Source organism: Myotis yumanensis, unplaced genomic scaffold, assembly GCF_028538775.1.
Source record: "Myotis yumanensis isolate MYYU_CA2020_CCGP unplaced genomic scaffold, mMyoYum1.0.hap1 SCAF_7, whole genome shotgun sequence".
NCBI lineage: Eukaryota > Metazoa > Chordata > Mammalia > Chiroptera > Vespertilionidae > Myotis > Myotis yumanensis.
The window spans coordinates 33395933-33418845 of record NW_027223758.1 but is presented as its reverse complement, the minus strand read 5'-3'; the positions used below and the strand labels follow the sequence as shown (position 1 = coordinate 33418845).

The 22913-nt window shown below is 53.9% G+C and overlaps 1 protein-coding gene across 3 annotated transcripts in view; it reads right to left on the bottom strand.

Moving 5' to 3' along the window:
* Nucleotides 1-10567: 10567 nt before the first annotated feature.
* HM13 (histocompatibility minor 13) overlaps nt 10568-22913 on the bottom strand; it is a 38951-nt gene continuing 26605 nt past the window's right edge. Inside the window, exons 9-13 of one of the 3 annotated variants that reach the window (XM_070420097.1) lie at nt 19860-19896; nt 17937-18039; nt 13712-13797; nt 11869-12015; nt 10568-10985 (exon numbers count right to left, since the gene is read on the bottom strand). In XM_070420097.1, coding sequence (XP_070276198.1) covers nt 10886-10985; nt 11869-12015; nt 13712-13797; nt 17937-18039; nt 19860-19896 — 473 coding nt within the window. In that variant the 3' untranslated portion in view covers nt 10568-10885. Of the gene's footprint in view, nt 10986-11812; nt 12016-13711; nt 13798-17936; nt 18040-19859; nt 19897-22913 lie in introns of all 3 variants that reach the window. The other 2 variants (XR_011472123.1, XM_070420098.1) reach the window with 2 other exon arrangements.

Sequence of the window (22913 nt, the reverse complement as noted above, 5' to 3'; positions counted from 1 at the left end):
GCCTGGGAGGAACATGGAATGTGTTCACAGCAGCCTTCTCCCTCTCCCTCATTAGAGTAACCAGTTAGAAACAACCTAAACGTTCATCGAAAGGAGAATGGCTAACTAAGCCAAATAAACCACATGGCCCTGGGAAAATCATGAGCTGGCACTTCCACTTTCAGAAATTTACGCTAAAGGAACACTCACATGTGTGACATGATGCCGGCCGGGGAAAGCCTGTGTGTCCATCACTGGGGGACGGGTTGAATGAAGGCTGTTTTCTCCATAGAACAGCATACACGCAGCCATGAAAGAGAACAAGGAAGCTCCCTGTTACCCTGATCTGCTGAGGTCGCCACGGTACATTGTTAAGTGGGGGAAAGCAACACAAAACAAGTTGCATAGGGGTATACACAGGCGGCCATCACTTGTGTTTAAAACAGAAGAAGCAGAAAAGAAAAAAGATCACATACACATTGGCTTGTGTCACTGACCACCGGCTGCCTCCAAGGGAGACACGCGAAATATCTGCACATTTTAGATTTTGTTTCGTGCACACGTCTTACCTATTCAAAAGTGAAATTAAATTGAAGCAAGAAGGAGAGCGGTCTGGACCCTTAAACGTTTAAGGGAGAGTGCGATGCCCCTGGGGCTCCCCGCTCCCCCCCAGACCGTGTGATTTCAGGAGTGGAAGAAACCCCCCTGGGTCCATGACGGGGCCTGAGGACTGCTCACATCATTGCCACCTGGGAGAGGTGTGAGCACCTGTCACTGGGCGGGGAGCTCAGAGACAAGCATTTCTAGAATTTACTTTTTTCCTTTTTGACAGCTTTGAGATTCTTATTCTATTGAGATATAATTCATATATCATACAATCCACCCATTTAAATATACGATTCACCCAAGCAATGAGTTGTGCAATCATTACCACAATTTTCAACAGCCCCCCCCCCCCCCAAAAAAAGAAGCCCACACCCATTAGTAGTCTCTATAGACTTCCCTATTCTGGACATTTCATATTAGTGGAATCGTATAAAATATAGTATTTTGTGACTGGCTTCTTTCAGGTCACATAATGTGTTCAAGGTGTCTCTAAAACATACTTGTTAAATGCCCAGACCCCAGCAAGGTGTAGAGGGATTACCTTGCGGGGGGGTGTGGGATCATGTAGAGGATTCAGATGGAAGGTGGACCCTCCCCTTTTTGTTGTATGTACCTGCAGGATTTTTTTTTAAAATATATTTTATTGATTTTTTACAGAGAGGAAGGGAGAGGGATAGAGAGTTAGAAACACTGATGAGAGAGAAACATCGATCAGCTGCCTCCTGCACACTCCCCACTGGGGATGTGCCCGCAACCAAGGTACATGCCCTTGATCAGAATCGAACCTGGGACCCTTCAGTCCGCAGGTCGACGCTCTATCCACTGAGCCAAACCGGCTAGGGCAGGATTTGCTTTTTTGTAAAAAGATATTCCTTGTATTAAAGCTGTGTAAAGTGACAACGCATATTCATCACAGAGCATTTGGAAATACAGAAGGGCTCTAAACAAAATTTAAATACTCCTTAATTGTATCCCTACACCCATAAATGCATAGAGAAAGCCTCCATTTAAATATTTAAGGTGGGGGCTGGATTTGCACCAGGTGCAGGAGAGGAAACTCATACACTGGGGAGCAGCAGTGGTGGGGTGGGGGAGCCTGTGATTTCCATGATTCCATTTAAAGAAGCAACGATCTGCCCAGCCTGTGTTGCTCAGTGGTTGAGCGTCGAACCTTGCACCTAGAGAGCCTGTTCGATTTCCGCTCAAGGAACATGCCCGGCTTTTGGGCTTGATCCCCAGTAGGGGGCAGTGCAGGAGGCAGCGATGGATGTTTCTATCCCTCTCTCCCTCTCCTTTTCTTTCTCCCTCTCCCTTCCTCTCTCTGAAATCAGTAAAAATATATTTTTTAAAAATAAAGAAGCAATGATCCGTTTTTCTGTTACCTGCGGTGAATGCCTCCCTCTGCCTCTTCCCCAGCCTCTGTGACTTATCACCGGTGGAATTATGTCTTATTAGGGGAGCATTTTGGTTCCTGGAGGGTATAAACCAGTGATGGCGAACCTTTTGAGCTCGATGTGTCAGCATTTTGAAAAACCCTAACTTATCTCTGGTGCCGTGTCACATATAGAAATTTTTTGATATTTGCAACCATAGTAAAACAAAGATTTATATTTTTGATATTTCTTTTATATATTTAAATGCCATTTAACAAAGAAAAATCAACCAAAAAAATGAGTTCGCGTGTCACCTCTGACACGCGTGTCATAGGTTCGCCATCACTGGTATAAACCAATAGGAGAACAATTCCAGCATCACTCAGTTAAAGAGCATGTGGTAAAGTTTGAAGTCAGCCAGGCACAAGTCCTGGCAAACAGTCGGTGCCTTGGGCCTCCGTGTCTCCTCCGGCAAATGGGGTCCTAGCAGCGCCACCCTCAGGGTGTGGTGGGGACGCACTGTGACGATGATGCAACGTGCTGCACCCTATCCGGTCCAGCATACAACAGTGGTGATGACTGACAGCTTATCCTTGATCTCACTCCCCAGGTGTCTGCAGTGCCAAGTTCCCTGTGGCATTCTCCCCGCCACACTGTGACTCAGGACTATCACCTCCATCTGGCAGATGAGGAAACGGAGGGTGCAGACTGCTGAGGATGGCCGGGGAGTCCAGGACAAGGCGCTCTAACTGTCTGACTCCCAGGATCAGGGTGCAAGTGTGGCTGGGGGCCTGGGAGGAAGGAGCTCTTCTCCACCCTCCCTCCCTTCCCTGGGAAAATCCAACAGGTGGTGGGGCCAAGGCTCTGGGGGCCATTGTGTGCTGGCCTGGGAGGGTCGGAGGGCCCAGTGTGTGTCTGGGAGAAGATGGATGCCTTCATTACCATGTGAATCCTGGGAAACTGCCGCTGGGGCTGGGTGGTGGGTGGGCGTGGGCTGCAGGGGCGGGGGGCTCCGTGTTCTCAGGCCTGGACCACACAGCGGCTGGGATGGGGGTCCCGTGGAATCCTGAGGGACCCATTAAAAAAAAACAGATAATGGGATTTTCCCTCTTGTTTAATTTCTTATTTTAGTTCATCTCCATCCTGTGGGGCTCAAAAGAGACACAGATTGAAAACAAAAAGACTTTTTTTTTAAAGGAAGAAAAACCCTTTTTTCCCCTCTCAGTTGCAGCTTTCCCACCGATTGCTCTGAACATTTGGGCTTGAATAGTTAAAGTCCCAGCTTTTCTCAGCCTGCACACTAATCAGCATCTCCGTGGGGCATTTCCCAGCGCTATTTACTGAATGGCTTTTTCATTCATGTAAAATATGTCCCAGGTAAATCCAGGGTGATTAGCAAATAGTTGCTGAAGTTGTTGAGCAAGTTGGGGGAAAACAGGTTTTAGACTTAAAACACAAAGGTGTTATCAATTTAGTGGAGGAGAAAGGACTGGCCAGTGTTTACAAAGGAGCAGGCGGCAGAAAGAGAATAAGAGTAAACTGAGTAACAACAATAACCAGTCACTCGGTCCCCCCATTTTACAGATGAGAAACTGAGGCTTCAAGTTCGATGGCTAAGGCCACACAGAGAGAGGATGGCCGCGTTATAACTTCAAACCCTGTTTCTCTAACTCTGTGCTCTACCTGGAGTTCCTCTATGAAGCCAGAGAGCAGAGATGCAGGGAGACCCACGGAGACCCCGAGACTGGGGAGTGACCCAGGCAGAGGGGACGATGGACCACAGAACGAGACCTGGGACACAGCCTCACACACACACAGACACGTGGGCAGAAAGTCGAACAGCACACATTCACCAGCTCGTATAAGCAAAGCCTTTCCAAAAACCCTTTCCAAACGCACACACCACCACGCCAGAGCTCCCTCTCACACACACGCCAGTGCAGGCACTAGCTCACAAATGTTCTCACAAACACACACTCAACATATCAAGACAGATTCAGACCGTGAGCACACGTTCACAAACAGAGCCGGGTGGAAACGCACTGACAACACGCTCCCACATAAGATTTCAAGACTCTCACACCTACCCAAACCCTTGCACTTACACACTCTCACCAGAACACACACTCTCTCTCACACTCATAACTGCACAGAGAGCCTCTCAGGCAGAAAGGACCCAGGTCAAGCAGAAAGAGGCTGGGCCCCGCCCAGCAACTCCACACCTTGGCAGCTGGCTTTCCAACGGAGGCCCCGGGTTTTCTCTACCATCTGTGACACGTGTGTCCAAGTGCGCTCAGCTCCCCTCCCCCACTTCAGGGCCCCAGCTGGACCCCCAAGCGGCCGAGAGCAGGTGGGCAGCCAGCTCTTAGCAGCCATGTGGGGCAGGGGTGGGTGTGTGCCTGCCGGGGACAGGCACGTGGGGGCCTGGAATGCAGCACCAATGGCCTCCGTCTTATCTGGGTCTTCTCCCCCATCCCCTCAGGGCTGGCACCAGGCAGGCACAGGGTTCAGCCATTCACAGCTTTGAGGAGGGCAGGGCAAAGAGGGGAGGCAGGAAAGGCCCTGGGCAGACCCTGGCGGGCCTCATCCGCCGCCACAGCCACGCAGAGGTCTGCCTTCTCATGCAGATTCCTGTTGGGTGAACTTTAAAACGACAGAGCTTGGCTGCTCTCTGGCTATTCCAGGAGATGACAACTGACCAAAATGGGAAGCGGAAGGTTGTTGACTGTGAAAGCAAAATCGATATAAAAATAATATGCACCATAGATGTGATTTGCATTAAAAAATACATGGTTGGTATAAAGAAAATCTGAAATCTACATAAAATCGTTAACAGCAGTAATCTCTGGGTGGCAGGAATTTGCTGTTTTATTTCCCTCCCCCTTTTTAAGCACATATTCTAATTTTCTACAAGGCACAGATGTAGTTCCTGGATAATAAAAAGTTTTTATAGCTGTGGCAAGGTGGTTGGTTGGTTGGAACATCGGCCTGTGCCCCAAAAGTTGTGAGGTCCATTCCCAGGCGGGCACATATCTAGGATCTTTTGGGAGGCAACAGATGTTTCTCTCTCTCTCTCTCTCTCTCTCTCTTCCCACCCCCCGCCCTTCCTCTCTCTTAAAATCAATAAAAACATATCCTCAGGCGAGGATTTAAAAATTAAAAAAATTAGTTTTTATAAATGAATATTTAATGACATGAAAAATGACAAAGGGGGTGGTGGCCTCATGTGAGCCCAGAGATTGGGAAGGCTCTTGACTGCTGTGTGGACAGGTTCCTTCTCTGTGTCTTTGTTCCTTCATCTGGATAATGGAGACTCATCTGGGGAGTGATGTGAGTATTAAGGATGAAATGCATGTAAACACCGGAACCAGTGCTTGGCACATGGTGAATGCTCAATAATGGTAGCTGCTGTTCTTTGTTGTACAGATTGGACACCTCCACCTGCAGGGATAGGTGTGCACGTGTGCAGTTCACATTCACATGGGTCTGCGTTTGTGCAGGGTGCCTCATGCACACTGACGTCTGCATGTTGCATGAGGCAGATTGCACTTGCGTGGGGGCATCAGGCACAAATGTGTGCAAACAGGATCACAGGCCCTTGGCTCTGAGACCAACATTCTGGGTGGGGGCAATCCGGTTCTGTTTTCTACCCAGCACACTCATCTCCCTGGTTCCCTTCAGCTCACAGCTGCTGGGAATTTAGGCTTCTTCCTGGCACCTGACCAGACCCAGGGATGTTGAGGGATCATAGGACATTTTAAAGGTTGTCAGTGGTATGGGTTAAACAACCTCCAAAGAAGAGGAAATCAGTTAGTAGAATTGGGGCGCCTGGGTTTGTGGCCCTGTCATGCTGCTGAGGGACGCCTGGGCCCATGCTCTGGCCAGCCTTCCACCCCCATGGCCCTTGCCCTTTTATCACTCAGAGCAGCACCATCAGTGGCCTGGAGCCCCATCCCAGGCTTCCTGGTATTCTCCATTTCTCTTTCCTTTTTAAAAAACAGGAAAAAGTTTTTACTGATTTTAGAGAGAGAAAGGGAGAGGGAGAGAGAGAAACATTGATCAGTTGCTTCCCACATGCACCCTGACAGAGACCAAACTTGCAACCTGGGCATTTGACCAGGAATCAAACCAGTGACCTTTTGGTGCACGGGATGACATGCAACCAGCTGAGCCACACTGGCCAGGCTGGTCTTTTCCATTTCTAATGCTTAGAAAGGACTGGTCAGAATCCTCCCTTGGCTCCCCACTGCCTCCAGGATAAAACCCGAGTTCCTTGCTTTGCCTTGTGGGGTCTGCTCACCTTTCCCCATCTCTTACTCTTCTTCACTCTGCTGGTCTTTCCCCTCTGCTCAGACTGGGATCCCCTCCTGGCAGCAATGAAGAGTAAATGATGAACCCTAGCTCGTTGGGCTCAGTGGATAGAGCATCAGCCTGCGGACTGAAGGGTCCTGGGTTTGATTCCAATCAAGGGCACATGCCTCGGTTGCAGGCTCAATCCCCAGTAGGGGGCATGCAGGAGGCAGCCAATCAATTATTCTCTCTCATCATTGATGATTCTATCTCTCTCTCCCTCTCCCTTCCTCTCTGAAATCAATAAAAATATATTAAAAACAAAAAGAGTAAATGAGAGAGATGAACTTCTCCTCACTCCTCTTTATTTTTTATTTTTTCAATATATTTTATTGATTTTTTACAGAGAGGAAGGGAGAGGGATAGAGAGTTAGAAACATCGATGAGAGAGAAACATCGATCAGCTGCCTCCTGCACACCTCCTACTGGGGATGTGCCCGCAACCAAGGTACATGCCCTTGACCGGAATCGAACCTGGGGACCTTTCAGTCCGCAGGCCGACGCTCTATCCACTGAGCCAAACCGGCCAGGGCTCCTCACTCCTCTTTATATTTGATTTGAAGTCTAGCAACTTTGCATTCAGATCTCATCTTTGCCATTTCAAGCTCTTTGTGACACTGGGCAGGTTTCAGCCCCTCTGAGTTTTACTAGTAGATAGATGCCTCCTTTGCTAGATGGAGATACATTAATATTTCTTTTTGCTAGAGGTGGATTCATTTTTATTTTCAATTGTATTTGTTTTTAAAAAATATGTTCACTTGGCTGAGAACTTTAATGATATAAAATATACTCAAGATTACACATACAGCAAAAATTTCTTCCCGACACCCAGTTCCTTTGACTCTTTCTTGGCTTCACAGCTTTTACACATCTTGCACACGCTTCCATAAGTGTCATCTATCGAGGGCCTACACTACATGTGCTCGCCATGGCTATTTCACTCCGTGCTCACAGCCACCCGGCAGGTCGATGCGGAAACTGAGGCTCAGAGACGGGCAGCCACTTGCCTGAAGTCACACACTGGGAAGCAGTAGACCCAAGACAATGTGAGCGTGTGCACTTATGAAGTGCCTACTGTGTGCCAGGTCCCCAGGACTGTCCCAGCCTTGGGACATTCAACAAATCATTCAGCTGATGATGAGTGCCCTCATCTTTTGGGCGCTGGGCTGGGTGCTGGAGACGGCTCATCGCGGGAGCCATTTTCCGGGTAAGAAAACCAAGACACAGAGGGGAAAACCGCTCTGAAGCCCCAGAAGGGTAACCAGCCCCGTTTTCCCGGTGGGAAACTGGGGCACAGAGAAGGAGGGGACAGGCCCGGAAACCCAGGGGGAGAGGCAGAGCCAGACTGCAAAGCTCCGACGGCTACCCGGTCGGTCTCAGCGAGCGGCCGTGGCCCCGCCCCGAGGGGGCGTGTCCGAACCTGGACCCGCCCCGCCCGCCCCTCCGGCCGCGTTCCAGGCCGCCCCGGCCGCGTTTCCTGCCTGCGCCACTGGGCGGGCGGCCGGCCCATCTGGCGGCCCCCACGGGGCGGCGCGGGGAGGCGGCCCAGACTCGCTGGAGCCAGGCGCGGGCCGGCCCCCCTGCCGCCTGCGGAGCCCAGGTGTGGCCGCGGCGGGGGAGGGGGTGTGCCTTCCTTCCCGCTCGGCCCTTCCTGACGCAGCGGGCAGGATGCAGCCGCTCCCGCCCTCCGCGGCCTCCGCCTCCCACCGCCCAGCCTGGAACCGTGGAGCGAATCCGAGCTCTGGGGGAGCGGGCGCCCACGCCGTGTGCGACCCCGGCCAAGTCTGCCCCCTTTTGGGGGGAACTCAGTTTTCTCATTTGTGCAAGGGCAGCTGGACTCTGACCTCCTGGACTCTGGCCTGGCCCCGCAGGGACCCCAAACAGGATTGTGGGAGCCGGGGCAGCTTTTCTGTCCCAGGGGTTGACATTATCCATTTATTCACCCGTTTCAAGTCTGTCTCCCCATCACCACTCCGCCGGCCGCACCGGCGGGGCGCCGGCCCCGTGCTCCCTGCTGCCCAGCGCACACTGGTGCCGAGGCCGGACGGACGGCTCCAGGCTGCACCTCCCGAAGGTGGACCTGCTGGGAGGGACGCTCCCCTCCATTTCTCCGCTGAGGGAACGGGACCCAGTGGGCAGGCCCTTCCGGTCCCATCGTGCAGCCAGCCCTTCTGTCAGACTCGGACTTTCTTCTCCCACGTGCCCCCCGGAAATGGGACCCAGCGCCCAGCATCCTGTCAAACAGCACCGCTGGCCAACATCAGTCGCGGTGCCTCGGTTCCCATCCCCGCTGGGCGCTCAGTGTCTCTGCTTCAGTCTCCGTCTCCGTGACCATGATGGCACCTGCCTCCCAGGGTCGCAACAATAACATATTTCTGAAATACACAGCACGATGCTGGACGCGGGGTGAACGCAACCGAGAAGCGAGTCTCCCTCGCGGACTCCTCCCATCACCGCTGTTAACGGAGACCGAGGCCACGGAGAGGGAGACCCAACAAACCAGGCAGAACGCGGGGTTTCGGAGCCATTTCCCAAGAACCGCCCCCACCCTGGGGTGAGGCTGGAGCCAGGCCTGCCCAGGGCCCCGCCCCGACACCCGCCCCTGCTGCTCGGCGTGCAGGCCCACCCCGTGCCCAGCCTGGTGCCATTTTTCCACGGGACTCTGGCGGTGGCAGCTCACATCTGGAGTCTAGACTCGGAGGCTCTGCGGGCCGGGCCTACCGCCCAGGCTGGGCCACCGCTGCCCGCTGTTTGCTCAGCTGAAGCTGGTTAATTGGAATTAGAGTGGCCTCTGCGGTGCCGGCTGGCCGGGCGGGCCCTGGACGGCCGCTGCCGAGGCCTGTGGAACATCTGGCCCGGCCAGGATGGTCATTAGGTGGCGGGCGCCCGGCGCCACTGCCACCTCAGCCTCCGCCGGGGGCCGGCGGTGACTCAATGAGGCCTTTGTGGGCCCCGGGCCGCAGAGCCAACCACACTGTGTGCCTGGGCTGCCTGCCCCATGGGCCGCCCTCAGAGGGGCCTTGTTCCAGGACCACACGGCCTTCCCTCCGGAGGCGGCTGGAGTCGGGAGAGGTCCCAGAAGCCCCCGAAAGGGACCCCCCGCCAGGACAAGCCCCTGAGATTTCCTCCCCTGGCTTTTCTTCCCACAGAATCCTAGGCCCAGAGACGCTGGGTGGATGGCTCAGAGGTGCCCAGCACCAGCCACAGTGACCAGGCCCAGGAGGGGAGGAGCGGCACTGCCCTTAGGAACTTTAGAGACCGAGTCTGTCCACTGGGCGCCCCCACTCATCTCAGCTTCTCTGTGACCCCACTCCAGGCAGGCGGGTGAGTCCACGGGGTTTCCTGCAGGCCATGGAAGACCCTGTTCCTGGGAGCTGCAGCTCTTGGGCCCAGATGCCCGCTCAGGCACTGGCCCAGTCCCGCCCTGTGTTTCTCTAATGGCTCTGGCCCTTGTGTTGTGACCAGCACTGCTGTGGGAAAGTAGGTCGCTCCGAGCTTCAGGATCCTTCTGGCCCTGCAGGAGTCATTTTGGGAAGAACCCCAGGAACGACAGCGCTGGGGCCTTGATCTCCAGGACGTAAGAGTCAGGTGCTCTCCAGATGAAGCCATGTCCACACTGGGACCAGGGACAATGGTTCTTGCCTGGCCGTGGTTGAGCTCCTGGTCGGGGCACATGCCCAGGTTGTGGGCTCGGCCTCCAGTGTGTGGCATACAGGAGGCAGCCAATCAATGATTCTCCCTCATAACTGATGTTTCTCTCTCTCTCCCTCTCCCTTCCTCTCTGAAATCAATAAAAATATATTTAAAAAGAATTAAAAAAACAACTCTTCCCTGGGGACCACGAGGCCCTGCCCATTTCCCCACTTTACAGATACTGGTCCCTTTGCTGAGTGAGGTCAGCCTTTTGGTACCAACCCTCCACTTCCCTTGATGGGCTGGGTGGTAGTGAAACATCCAGAACCTGTCGATCCTGCTTGCTGCCCCCTAGTGTGAGGACAGTGGTGAGGAAAACTGGACGGCTAGTGGGAAGGAGGGCTCGTGGGCCCCCTCTGCTGGCCACATGGCATCCTTGGGGTTCAGAGCCAGGACTGGGTAGGCATCCGGGATGGGACAGAGGGGCCCAGAGGTCAGGGCACCCCCCCACCCCCCCGCCCCCAGTTGCATCAGTCCAATCCCCTAGAAGGGGCTTACAGGTCAGTTTCTGGGTGGGAGAGTGAGAGCTAGAAGACCCACTGTAAGATGCTAGGAGCGCAGGGGTCTGCGTGGGCAACGGGATGAGTTTTTAATGTGAGGCAGTCAGTTCACGATACAAAAATCTAAAAATCAGACCCATTTTCCCACCTGGCACCTGGGGCAGAGGGGACCTGGGGGCTTCCTTTGCCTGCAGGTGATAGGGAGGGGCAGAGGAAGGCCAGAGGAGGGGAAGGGGAACCAGGCCACAGAGGCGTCACTGCAGGGTCCTGCTGCCCCGCCCTCCTTGGAGCTGCCAGGCCTCGGGCACCCTCTGGCTGTGTGCGCCTGCGCTGGTCCATCCCCGCCTGCCTGGTCCAGCCCTCGGAGGGTCAGGCACCAGCACATCATTTCTCCTTCTTCTCCAGCCCCTCTGATGCTGACGCCTCTGCTCCCTCTTTGGATTCTGTCACAGCTGCTGGATCCTTAGGATTTGACTCTTCATAACTGACAAAAAGCAAAACAATAAAACGAACACATTTAGAGGTGAGGGAGAGAAGATTCCTTGTGCCCCGCCAGCCCACCAAAACCCGGGGCTCACGAGGAATGCCAGCCCTCTCTCCACTGCCCAGCCTCCTCCAGTGCTTGGCCCGCCCGCTCTGTGCCCTTCCCAGACAGGCGGCTCTGCTTTCCAGTGCCCAGTGGTGCCAAGAGGTGGCCAGGGCAGTGGCAAATGGAGGAGTGGTTGGGCTTGTGTGAACCAACTTTAAGCTTCTTGAACCTTCTGCTGGAGACAGTGGGGAAACAAAGGGGCAGCCAGGATGCAGCTCTGGGAGATGGCTGACTCCCAGGCCACATGGCAGAAGTCAAAGAACTCAGCCCCAGGGGTGCGGGCGGGCAGAGGGCTGCTCTACTGGCAAGTGGCAAGGCGCCACTCTCGAAGGCGGATACCCTGGCTTAACTCTTACTATGGGCTCCACTTATTGAGCAACTGAGTTCATGCCAAGGACAATGCCCACATTTCCTCACTAGATCACCCCCTGAGGCAGGAATATGCCCACTTACAGATGAAGAAAGAGGCTTTGAAAGGAGAAAGTGACTTGCCCAAGATTCTGCACAGCGAGTAGTAACAGTATCTACTACTGTACGACGGAGGTGTTGACACCCACTCTCTCCAGAGCCCCGCGTTCTCGGTGAGGACACCGAGGTTCGGGCTGCCTGGTCCCTGGCCCCACAGCTGGGTGCAGGGACTGCCTGATGCCTGTGCAGGAGCAGCCTCCTGCCCCTGGCAATGCTCCCTACCCCACTCACTGGGGCTGGGGTGTCTGCCCTACCTTGGGCCCTGGGGCAGTGGGGGGAAGCGGGCAGGTGGGCACCCGCTGGGCATTACATGGCGCTGGGATTCTGCGGGCGCCGGCGGTGAGGGCCAGCTAGCTTCTGCTGCATGGAGTCGGCCAGACTGGCTGGGGAGCCCGAGATCGTGGGGAAGTGGGTGAGCCTCGGGGTATGAGGCAGGATTTCCGCTGAGGACTCGTAGCTGTGTGAGAGACAGACAGACAGAAAAGAGAGATGGCGAGGAAAAGACTAGAGGACAGAGCCTTCTCTTCCCAGGAGCAGCGAGCAGAACTGTGTCTTTCTTTTACCTCTCTGCACGTTCAGCTTCTCTGGACAGAAGCCGCTATTACTTGGAGAATAAAAAAGAAAAGATGTACTGATACAAGGGGATACTAGACGTCTACGGGCTGCTGGAAACATTTCTCAGATTTGCTGCTGGGTGAAAAATCAAGATGCAGGTGCTCCGAGAATGCCACCATCTGTGCAGGAACACGTACCAGTACTTGCTCTAAGGTGCAAGGGTGTCTGAGTGTAGACACACTGCGACAGAGCTGGCCTGTGGGGTGTCTGGGCCATTGAGGGTGTTGTCCCTCTCAGTTAGGGGATTTTGTTACCTATTGGAAAGTAAATGAATGAATGAAAAAAAGGGGGGCATAACAATAAAGGGAAGAGTAAGACAAAGGATAAGGTGGAGAACTGGGGAGAGAGCTGGACAGAAAGAGGAGAGAGACCACCTACTTTCCCACCTCAATCTAAGAGCCTCCTGAGGGGTGGGGCTGGGGAGGGAGGGCTGGATGCCCCTGTGCGGAACATTTAGGGAAACCAAGTCCAATGGGTGAAGGGGCCCCCTCTGTTCTAGCTGGGGGTGCTCAGAGCTTGACTCCATGCGGGTACAATAGGACGGGGACTGGAGAGGTGACCCAAGGGGTGGGTGGGGGCTGAGATTGGACAAGAGCCAGAGGAGGAGGGCAGGTGTTCAGCTCAGAGGTGAGGTCCCACCTCTGCCCCCAAAGCGCCCTGATCTGTTCCCAAGTTCACCTGCAGTCTTGTCTCAAGAGTCCATAGACTTTACCAGAACAAGAGATAAGAGCAGGCAGGCTGGAGCCTGGGGCTTCTAGGCAGGGCAGGTACGGGGGAGGGGTGAGTCACAGGCTCCCTTGGAGGCAGCCAGGTGCACAGAAGGCCCTGGCAGGCGCTCGAGGGACAACGTAGAGGCTGGCAGGTGAAGCTGGGTGGAAGGCCCGAGTGGGCAGCTTCGATCGCAGCTGGCAGCTATTTCTGGGTCCCTGGCAGGTGGGGTCAGTGGTGCTGAGGAGCAGACACCTGTTGGAGTCACGAAGGCCTGGGGGTGTGGGTGGGGCTGTGCATGGGCGTGGCTGGAGTGCAGATGTGACTGACAGAGAACCCAACTAGCTGGGGGTGACAGCTACAGGGGCAGCTGAACGGGGACTGACACCTGACTTCTAACCTGGGGTACTTCCACCACACGGGAGCCTCCCTCATACTCCTATGTGACGACCGAGGCCAGGGGAGGGGAAGGACATGCCTGGAGTCACACGGTGGCACAGCACAGGTGGCACGGCACAGTCCGTGGGAACTCGGGACTCCTGACAGTGAGGCAGCCTGGGGGGGAAATTCTACACCAGCCAGTCCCTTCTCACGAGCAGCTGGCCTTTGGCTGTGGGAGCTGTCTGGAGAGGCCCGAGGCCTTGCCCTCTCCTGGCTCCGGCCCACAGAAAGGCTCCTGTGGTGCCCACAGGCCAGGCACCCACCTGCTGGTGGAAAGGGCGAGGGGTGGGGCTGGTGGTGGGAACAATGTTCCCCTGGAGACGTGTACAAACAGCTCCCCTGGCTGCCTGCAGGTGCACCTGTGCAAACGTCTGCTCCCTGCCCCTTACCTGAACATCTCTGTCACTTCGCCCTTAGCCAGTGCCACCAGGACGGGGAAGCCGATGCAGGCGGGGACCAAGTACAGGAGGGCAGGCTGCAAGAGGATACAGGCTGTGAGGCGATGCTGGGCAGGATACTTCTCAGGGCCACGCACCCTTTCCTTGGCATGACAGGGCCAGCTACTGCCCAGGTTCACAGAGCCAGTCAGTGTCTGGGCCTGAATCTGGGCTCCTGACTCCTGGACTGGGGCTGCTCCTCCCTAGGAGGGAAGGCAAGAAACCCAAAGAAACTCAAGTATGCAGGGCTCTAAGGGTGCTCTGGAGTCTGGCTGACAGCATCCCAATCACCTAGGACTTTAGTTTCAAACATGTAACCTCTTGGTTAGTCTTATTTCCAGAGACACTCCTTCCCTAGGTTTAATTAATTAAGTATTTAATTAATATCATTAAACAATCAAATAGTATATTTAATATGTATAATTAGCCCTAACCAGCTTGGCTCAGTGGATAGAGCGTCGGCCTGTGGACTGAAAGGTCCCAGGTTCGATTCTGGTCAAGGGCATGTACCTTGGTTGCGGGCACATCCCCAGTAGGGGGTGTGCAGGAGGCAGCTGATTGCTGTTTCTCTCTCATCGATGTTTCTAACTCTCTATCCCTCTCTGCAAAAAATCAATAAAATATATTTTAAAAAATGTATAATTAAATCCTCACTTGAGGATATGTTTTTATTGATTTTAGAGAGAGAGGAAAGGAGAGGGAGAGAAAGATCGATGTGAGAGAGAGACATTGCTCAGTTGCCTCCCGGATGCACCCTGACTAGGAATCGAACCCGCAACCCTTCGGTGCAGGGACAATGTCCCAACCACCTGAGCCACTGGCCAGGGCCTAGGAGTTTGCATTTTGGGCACATGCTCCAGGAGACTCTGCTTCAGTAACAAGATGATGATGGTGACACAGCTGCTGTGGGTGAGCACTTGCTGTGGCCTGTACTGAGGTCACCCAGGCGGTCACTGGCTCTGCCAGGATTCACACCCCAGTGGTCTGGGCCTGAAGCCTGTGCTGAGACTCCAGGTGAACCTGGGTTTGGAAGATGGCAATTATTCTAAGAGCCCTTGTTCATGGAACACCTACTGTGCACACTGAACTCAGGCCTCCCAGCCCATCTCCTCATCCCCTGTGAGTGTCCTCCTGGGCATAGAAGGCTGATGCTTTGGGAGGAGAGGGGGGACAGTTGAGGCCTCAGAGGTCTACATAGTAAACGGGGATTGAGTATTGGGCATTCTAGACTCTAAAACCATTCTTTCCCCTGTAGCATCTGAAAGTTGGATGTCATCCTACTGTTCAACTCCCCATGGCCCGCTATGCTCCCTTCTTCCTTCTCCACCTTCGCCTGCCCTGTCCCACTCCGGCCACACTGGCCTCATTCCAGTCCTCACCATCACCGTCAGCCTCGGGACCTCTGTGTGTATAGCTGCTGCTCTTCCCCCTTTGCCTAGATCTCTCGTTCAGTGCTCAGCTCAGCTGTTACCTCCATGGGGAAGCCTTCACTTGCATGGTCAGGTCTCTTGTTGGACACCCTCAGGGACCCCTGGAATTCTCCACAGCTGCCTGCTCATGGCTGGATCGCTGGCACCCAGAAGAGGCCCTGGCAAATACTAAGCAAATGGTGTCTTCCTGGATGTTCACAGTTAGGAGTGCTGGGAGATGACTGGGGAGGGTACATCCTTCCGAAAGCCAGCCAGCCCCTCACCAGAGAACAGGGCTCCACAGCCGTGGGAGCCTGACCTTCAGATCGTTTTTTGGCAACCTTCATGGGTGGGCTGCGAACCACACACACTTCACAATTACATTATCCTTGAATCTAATAACACCATAAATATTAGGATCTGAGTTTTATAGACGATGCTACTGAGGTTCAGACGGAAGCAATGACTTGCCCAAGTTAACACGGGGTGTCTATAAGAGGTTGAACTTGGATTTGAACCTGGGAAGCTGAGCTTCTCCCACTGTAGTAGGTCTCTGCTATGAGCTAGGCTTTGGGCCAAGAGCAATAGAAATCACAATGACAAAGGTCTACACCAGAACTTGCGAGGCAGCTAAAGCAATACTCAGAGCCGATGGGAGTGGCTCCTCTGGGAGGCAGGGAGTTCGAGATTATCATGAGGGCACAAGCCTACTATTTCCTTTCCTCTCAAGGCACCAGGGAACCTCTCCAAATAGTCAGTGCTGAAGAGGCTAGATGTACAAGCAGCTCAGGGCGGTGAGCAGGGATTAGGACTCCTGGCTTTTCATCCATCTTGGCTTTGCTATGTGACCACAGCTAAACCACACCCCTCTCTCTCTGTACAATGAGGTCACTGATCATCTCCAAGGGCCTTTCTTGAAGGCGTCTAGACCCCTGGCTTAGTGTGGCTTTTTGGTAGCGGTTCAGTGGGTTGAAAGCTGCACAGGCAGAGGACACCCCTACCTAGGGAACCGCTGGCATTGGGACTGCCTGTGTCTGGGAGAGAGAGAGACCTCGCAGAACAGGCCCCTTATGTCCTGGATCCCTTTCTCAAGATTTTTAGGGAGATGCCCACATGGATGACTGGGGAGAATGGCTGGGCTGCTGCTGGGGAGTAGTACAGGCCTGGGCCTAGGGGACAAAAGTCCAGGGTTCCAGCTGGGGCCCAGCTTGACTTGCTGTGTGACCCAGGAAAGTCTCCTTTTCTGTCTGGGCTACAGCGTCCCCCACAAAGAGAAGACCACTGTCTCCTGCCTCTGCTCAGCTGTGTGAGAGCTCCCAATGGAATCCTCTAGCCAAGGCAGAAGGCAAGCCTGCCACCTGGTGGCCGCCGGCGGAATGGCTCTGGGCTTGGAATCTAAGGTCTGAGAGGAGAAGAGATACCCAAGCTCCTTCCCCAATCCAGGTTCAATCACTCTCTGCAGCCTCCTTGCCAAGTGTAGGTCACTCTCAGCTTGCACTGACCCGGGGCTGTTTAGAGCAGAAGAGAATGAGAGATGGCTCTGCATTGGGTCTTGGTTTCTTCACCTATGGGGTAGAGGACCGTGGCCCTTCTGTAAAACAATACTAGTATCTACTTCAAGCATACTGCAGATACTAAATACTGTAACAACCAAACAAGTGAATGAGCGGAAGGGTTTAGGAGTGCCTGGCACAGAGTAACTGCTCAAAAGTCCTTGGCTGGTGCCCAGGAGGGTCAGGGAGGCGGGGAACAGCAATGACAGCTAATACAACGTGGGCCAGGCATGATTCTGAGCACGTTACTTATATTAACTCGTTTAACTTCAAGCAACTCCAAGGCGGCTACTACTATTTGCCCCGGTTTTCTGTTTTTATCCACCTATGAGGAAAATCAAGAATAAGTTCAGCAACCTGCCGGCGTCCCACAACCACAGATGGTGGGTTCTATATCTCCATCAGGGCTCCCTTAGCTCCTTTCCACACTGCCCTTCCCAGAGCCGGGGGCTCAGAGCCTGGGCTTGGTGTCCCCGTGACACAGGTTTGAATCTCAGCTCCACCACATACTTGCCGCCTGGCACCTGAACTCGTTTCATCTGTTCACAATGACCCTCGTGCAGTGCCGGGCAGAGCCTGGCACACAGAAGTGCTCTGTTGCCAGTAAAGAGCAATTCTGTCTGCTTGCTTTGCCTTCCCAGTCTCCCCCTCTTCAGGGCACACTGACAATGGCCCCAGCCCCCACCCCACCCTGGTTCACTCTGTGGCCATTCAGTACCCATTTTGGTGGGACAAAGAGGCAGAGCCTGGCCAGCTTGGGGAGTGAGGGAGGGGATCCCCCAATACCCTATCACTCATCTGGCAGGGCGGGCACTGGGCTGACACACCCAACACGCACCCCAACCCCATTCTTCTGTCTCCCCCCTACTGAGGCTGAGGCGTCACACCCACTCTCAGACTCCCTGCAGCTGGGGCCACGTGACATGGATCTGGCCCATGAGATGTGGGAAAGTCTTCTGGGAAGGTTCTGGGGAAGGTGTTGCCCTTCTGATGAAGGCAAACAGGCATGGCTGGTACTGTTTTTCCTCCTCCTCACCACCAATGTGTGTGCTGCCTGAAGCAGAGGCAAGAACCACGAGTGAAAGGTGGAGAATCAGACATGCTTGCTCTGACAGCAATGGGTACCGCCCACCTCTGTATATGACAAATACCCCCTATGACGGCCCTGTTACCTGCGTGAAGCATTCCCGATACACTGAGGGCGGCCCTGCTCACCTGGGCGTGCTTAAAGATGTGCATGATGAAGATGGTAAGGCCCAGGCCGAAGATATAGGCCGCAAAGCTGGTGTAGAAGTAGGTGTGGGTGTTCTTCTTCAAGCTTCGGGAAAGGATAGAAGAAGGGGGGAGTGTTAGATGCAGCATCCCTCTGAGAGAGGAGCTGGGAAGACCCTGGAGGCGTTGGGGTGGCTGAGAGCTCTGGACTGGGACAGTCCAGAAGTGGGCACACATTCTGGAACTGCTCCAGCTGTGTCTTTGGACAAGCCACTTTCCTTCTCTCAGCCTCAGTCTACTCATCTGCAAAATGGGGATCTATCTACCACAATCTATCTCCCTGATGGTTGTGAATATCAAATGCTATATTCTAGGACAGCCGGCACAAAAATCACCTGGAAACCTGGCAAAAAAAACACACCACAAGAGTTCTAGGTCCAATGACCAGGGAGTCTGATCTAATAGGTCTGGGGCAAGGTCCTGGAATCAGCATTTTGAAAAACCCAGGGGAATCTGATACAGGTGGACCATGCTTTTAGAGAAACTGTAAAGCTATTTAAGTGCAGTGCACATAATAATTCAGTTCCCTGTTGTGAATAATAGATGCTGCCTGCATAGATAAAATGCCAGTGGCTTCCTGGAGGTGATTCATCCAAGATCAGCTTCAGAACAGCTGAATCACAAGCAGCCTGGCATTGCCACGACATGACTTTCCTTTCCAATGCCAGCTTGTGACCTCTGCGTGTCACCAGCACTTGGGACAATGCCTGGTAACATCTGTGAAATGAATGAGAACTTCTGACCCCCTTCTCTCCTTGCCTTGGCGGCTTCTAAGCCTTGAGCTACAAGTACATTGAGAGCCACTCTGTTTGGAGGCCTGGGGAGCAACCGACTCCCTTTGGGAATGTTGCACAAATTCTGGAACCAGCTCTAATGGGCTTGCTTAGCCTCAAGTCCAGGCTGGGAGATCTGAGGATGCTGGCAGCTGAATGTGCGTCTCCAGCAAACAGTCCAGGGACTTTTGTGGGTTTCTCTTTATGTCACCTCTGAACAGCCAAGAGTAGCTGGCTGACACAGGCGTGCCCCAACTTACAAACTGGCCCTTTCCAGAGGCTGGCGGTAAGTCTGTGGTGGCACTACACAAACAGCCAGATGTATGCGAGTGGGGAAGGTTAAGTTTCGCATGCAAACTGGATTTCAGTGACGCTGGTACTGAGTTTCTCATGACCACTGTTAACACAATTACTGCTTTTGCAATATTTGGTATAAGCCACCTCAGAATTAAGGGCATACACTGCAAGCTCCCCACTGGGGTGACGGAATGCCACCTGCTGGCCAGGTGCATTATTAACTCAAGCGCGACCTTCCCTGTGTTTTAACTGGTGACTCAAGCTGGCCCCTTTCCTCCCCCTTGTGCTCCCTTTCTACAATGGACTGAAAAAGTCTGAGAAGGTGAGGGTGGGGACAGCTGGAGCAGCTGGGCCATGGCGACCTGCCCCAGGCTGATAAGAAACTCGAGGGCTGACTGCAGCTAGATCTTCCTGGGAGCTCCCGAGGTCAGATTGTGCTCAGCGCTCTCCAGACCTGCGATCCTGAGGCAGAAACTTGTTCACCACTAACCTAAGGATGAAGAGCCTTAGCTTTAAAGGTCAGGTCACTTGCCAAGGTCCCAGTGGGAGAAAGCACTATGGGTTCAAATCCTTTGGCCTGTGATTCTTAACTTTTTTTTTTTGTCACAGGTTCTTTGAACACTTAGAACCCCAAAATGCAAAATGCAGATAAAATCAGAACTGCCCCGGCTGCGGGGGGTGGAGGGCCTGGTCCCCTGAGGTCCCGTCTCTGGGCTCCTGGAAGGCAGTGGAGAAGCCCCGCTAGGGGAAGGCCCCTCACTCACGGAGCTGGATGGTAGGGTCCTAAGGAGCTTACCTGATGTCAAAACGCAGCAGCAAGGCAATGAAGATTCCTGTCGGGAGGAAGCCAGGGTTAGACAGTGGCGGGGAAGCCAGCACCTCAGAGCTGGAGCCCTTTGGCTTGGCCAGGGAGGAACTAACACACAACTGGGTCCCCGACCTGGTGTCCCCAGTCACAGAGTGATCACTGGGACCCAGGGAGTGGCCAATACGCCACTGCCAGCAGAAATCCTGTTTCCCTGCCATCAGGCCACCTAGAACCATGAGGAGGCCCCAGGACTTTGCTTTGGCTGGGACCACACTGACCTGGCACCTCGAGCACCATGCTGTGCCACAATGGCTCCTCTACCCAATGTTTATCGAGGGCTGCTAGTACCAGGCACCACAGGCAATAGGAGGGTAAGGAAACCACTGCACCCCGAGTTCAGCCAAGGGGGCATGGGGTACACACTCTGCTCGCCCAGAACCAGAGCCGATGTAAGATTAGAACAGCGAGAGGGCGCGTCCTGCCCCAGGGAAGGTGTATCAAGATGAGACCCAGGCTCAGGGGAGGGTGGTGGTGGTGGGGGAGAGTTCTTTGAGGAAGTGACATTTGCCAGGGAGAGGGAACAACATGTGCAAAGATCCTGAGGAAAGAAGGCTCAGGGGATGTGGCAGAGGTCAAGGACAGCCAGTAAGGCTGCAGCCCAGAGCAGGAGAGGCAGGGACAGACCAGCCATGCAGGGCCCACGGGGCATGAGGAGTTGGGTCTCTATGCTGAGCAAGGAAGCACATTGGAGAGCTCCAAGTAGGAGAACTAAGCATATTTAGAAAAAGACCCTGTGCTGGCTGCAGGGAGAGAGGAGAAGCAAGGAGATCACCGGGAGGCTCCGTGGGAACTCAGGCGAGGATGGTGAACTCTGTCCATCCACTGAGCTTCTATTTGCACTTCAAAACCCAGCCCAGACACCCTGAAGTCCCAGGACACACGGTCTAGTCCAGGGGTCCTCAAACTATGGCCCGCGGGCCACATGCAAATATAAATATTGTATTTGTTCCCGTTTTGTTTTTTTACTTCAAAATAAGATATGTGCAGTGTGCATAGGAATTTGTTCATAGTTGTTTTTTTTTTAAACTATAGTCCGGCCCTCCAACGGTCTGAGGGACAGTGAACTGGCCCCGTTTAAGAAGTTTGAGGACCCCTGGTCTAGCCTCTGCATGCTGAACACACCCCACACCAGCCTGTCTGTCTCCCTGACTGGTCTTTGGGCTCAGACAGGGCAAGGGTTGAATCTCATTTAGTTGAGAGCAACCTCTCAGGAACCAAAACATTCTTTGTTGATCAGAAGCACCGACTGACAACATATATTTAACTTTAAAGAGGGAATGAGTTAGTCCCCACTGTAGACTGTGAGTAGGGAGTTGGTGGGTAGAGAGCAAACGCTGCCTTTCTGTAAGCAAAGTGGGGAACTCAGTGCCCCCTGGCGGCTGGATTCTGCAACTGTTCCCCAACTGAACCAGGGGTCAGAGCTTTGCCAAGAGCTTTCACTATTCCTAATGCATCTGGTCCTCAAAACAATCCAGCGACCTGTTCTTTGAATATCACCGGGCTCTGTGAGGGGACAATCGGCTGCCGTCTACTGCGATTGCTGAAAGACAGGTACCGGTGGGCACACACGGAAAGGCAGAGATGTCCCTCCCGTGCGGGCCGCACGCCCAGATTACAACCAACATGGACACTGGGGAAGTCTGTGTGGGTGCCCGTGAAGGCCCGCTGCAGAGTGAGCTGCGTGCGCTACGGGACTCGGTTCTCTAAGGGAGCTGCCTCATCCCAAGGAGGACGTCTCCTTGCCTCACAGCACTGCCCGTTGTGGAGACACCTGGGTTCAAGACCACACCCCCCTATGCTCCCAAGCTATAGGCAAGACTCCCCGAACCTCAATTTCATTTGTAAAATGAAAGCACCTTCTATCTCATCGGGCTGCTGGAGTAGCAAAGACAATGTATGGAAGGCACCGAGCACAGTGCTGGACAAACGACAGCTGCTGTGATGATCTCACTGTTGCAATGACTGTTTTAACAGCAGCCCTGAAGGTGTCACCGATTCTGCAGTCAGACAGAGCTGGTCTCAGCCCCAGCCCTGTTGCTGGCTAGTGTGTGAAGTAGGGGAGCCCCCTCACTTTTGAGCCTCAGTTTCCTCATTGGCATGAGAGAGAAAGCCTCTGCCCCGCCGATAGATGTGTCACAAAATGAAAGTATCACCACAGAAGTACTTGTACACCCCAGGTTACCAGCACTGCTATTACTCTCCGCAGTGGAAAATAAACAGGCTTTTAATTTGTTGCAAACTTTTCTCGTATTAAGCCCTGGGATACTTCTAACCCCCCGGGACTAGGAGAACAAGTATGCCCTTTAGCTGTCATCAGGCCCAGATCTGTAGACACACATCCAGACCTTAGCCGCTACCCCTGCCCTCAGAATGGCAGCTCAGCTTTGCCCATAGTCTCTTTCTTTTTTGTTGCTGCTAATCCTCACCCAAGGTATTTCCCCCATTTTTAGAGTGGAAGGGAAGGGAGGTGGGGAGGGAGAGGGAGAGGGAGACAGAGAAACATAAATGTGAGAGAGACACATTGATCAGCTGCCTCCCACATGTGCCCCGACCAGGGCCAGGGATTGAACCTGCAACCCTGGTTCGTGCCATTGACCAGGAATCGAACCCTTGACCCTTCAGTGAGGGGGCTGATGCTCTAACCATTTAGCAACACAGGCATGTTCTGCCTGGAGCCCTCCCAGCGCTGGGAGCGGAGGACCAAGGGGCCTTCGGCGGTCCCAGCACCTCTGTAACACCTGCAAACACTGGTGAGGGGAGTGTAGTGTGTGGGTGTGTGAGAGGGTCAGCTTCTTTCACGACTGTCATGAAATGTGCCTTTTCGTGTACTTCAGCCTGTCACACACGCTTATTTTTGTAGTTCCTGAGTAACATCTTCCACCAAGCCAGCTCAGTGAGGACGCTCTTGGCACTGCTGTCCCTCCAGCGCCCAGCCAGGGCCTGGCACCCGACTGGTGCTCGATCATGTGTGTGGGGTGGATT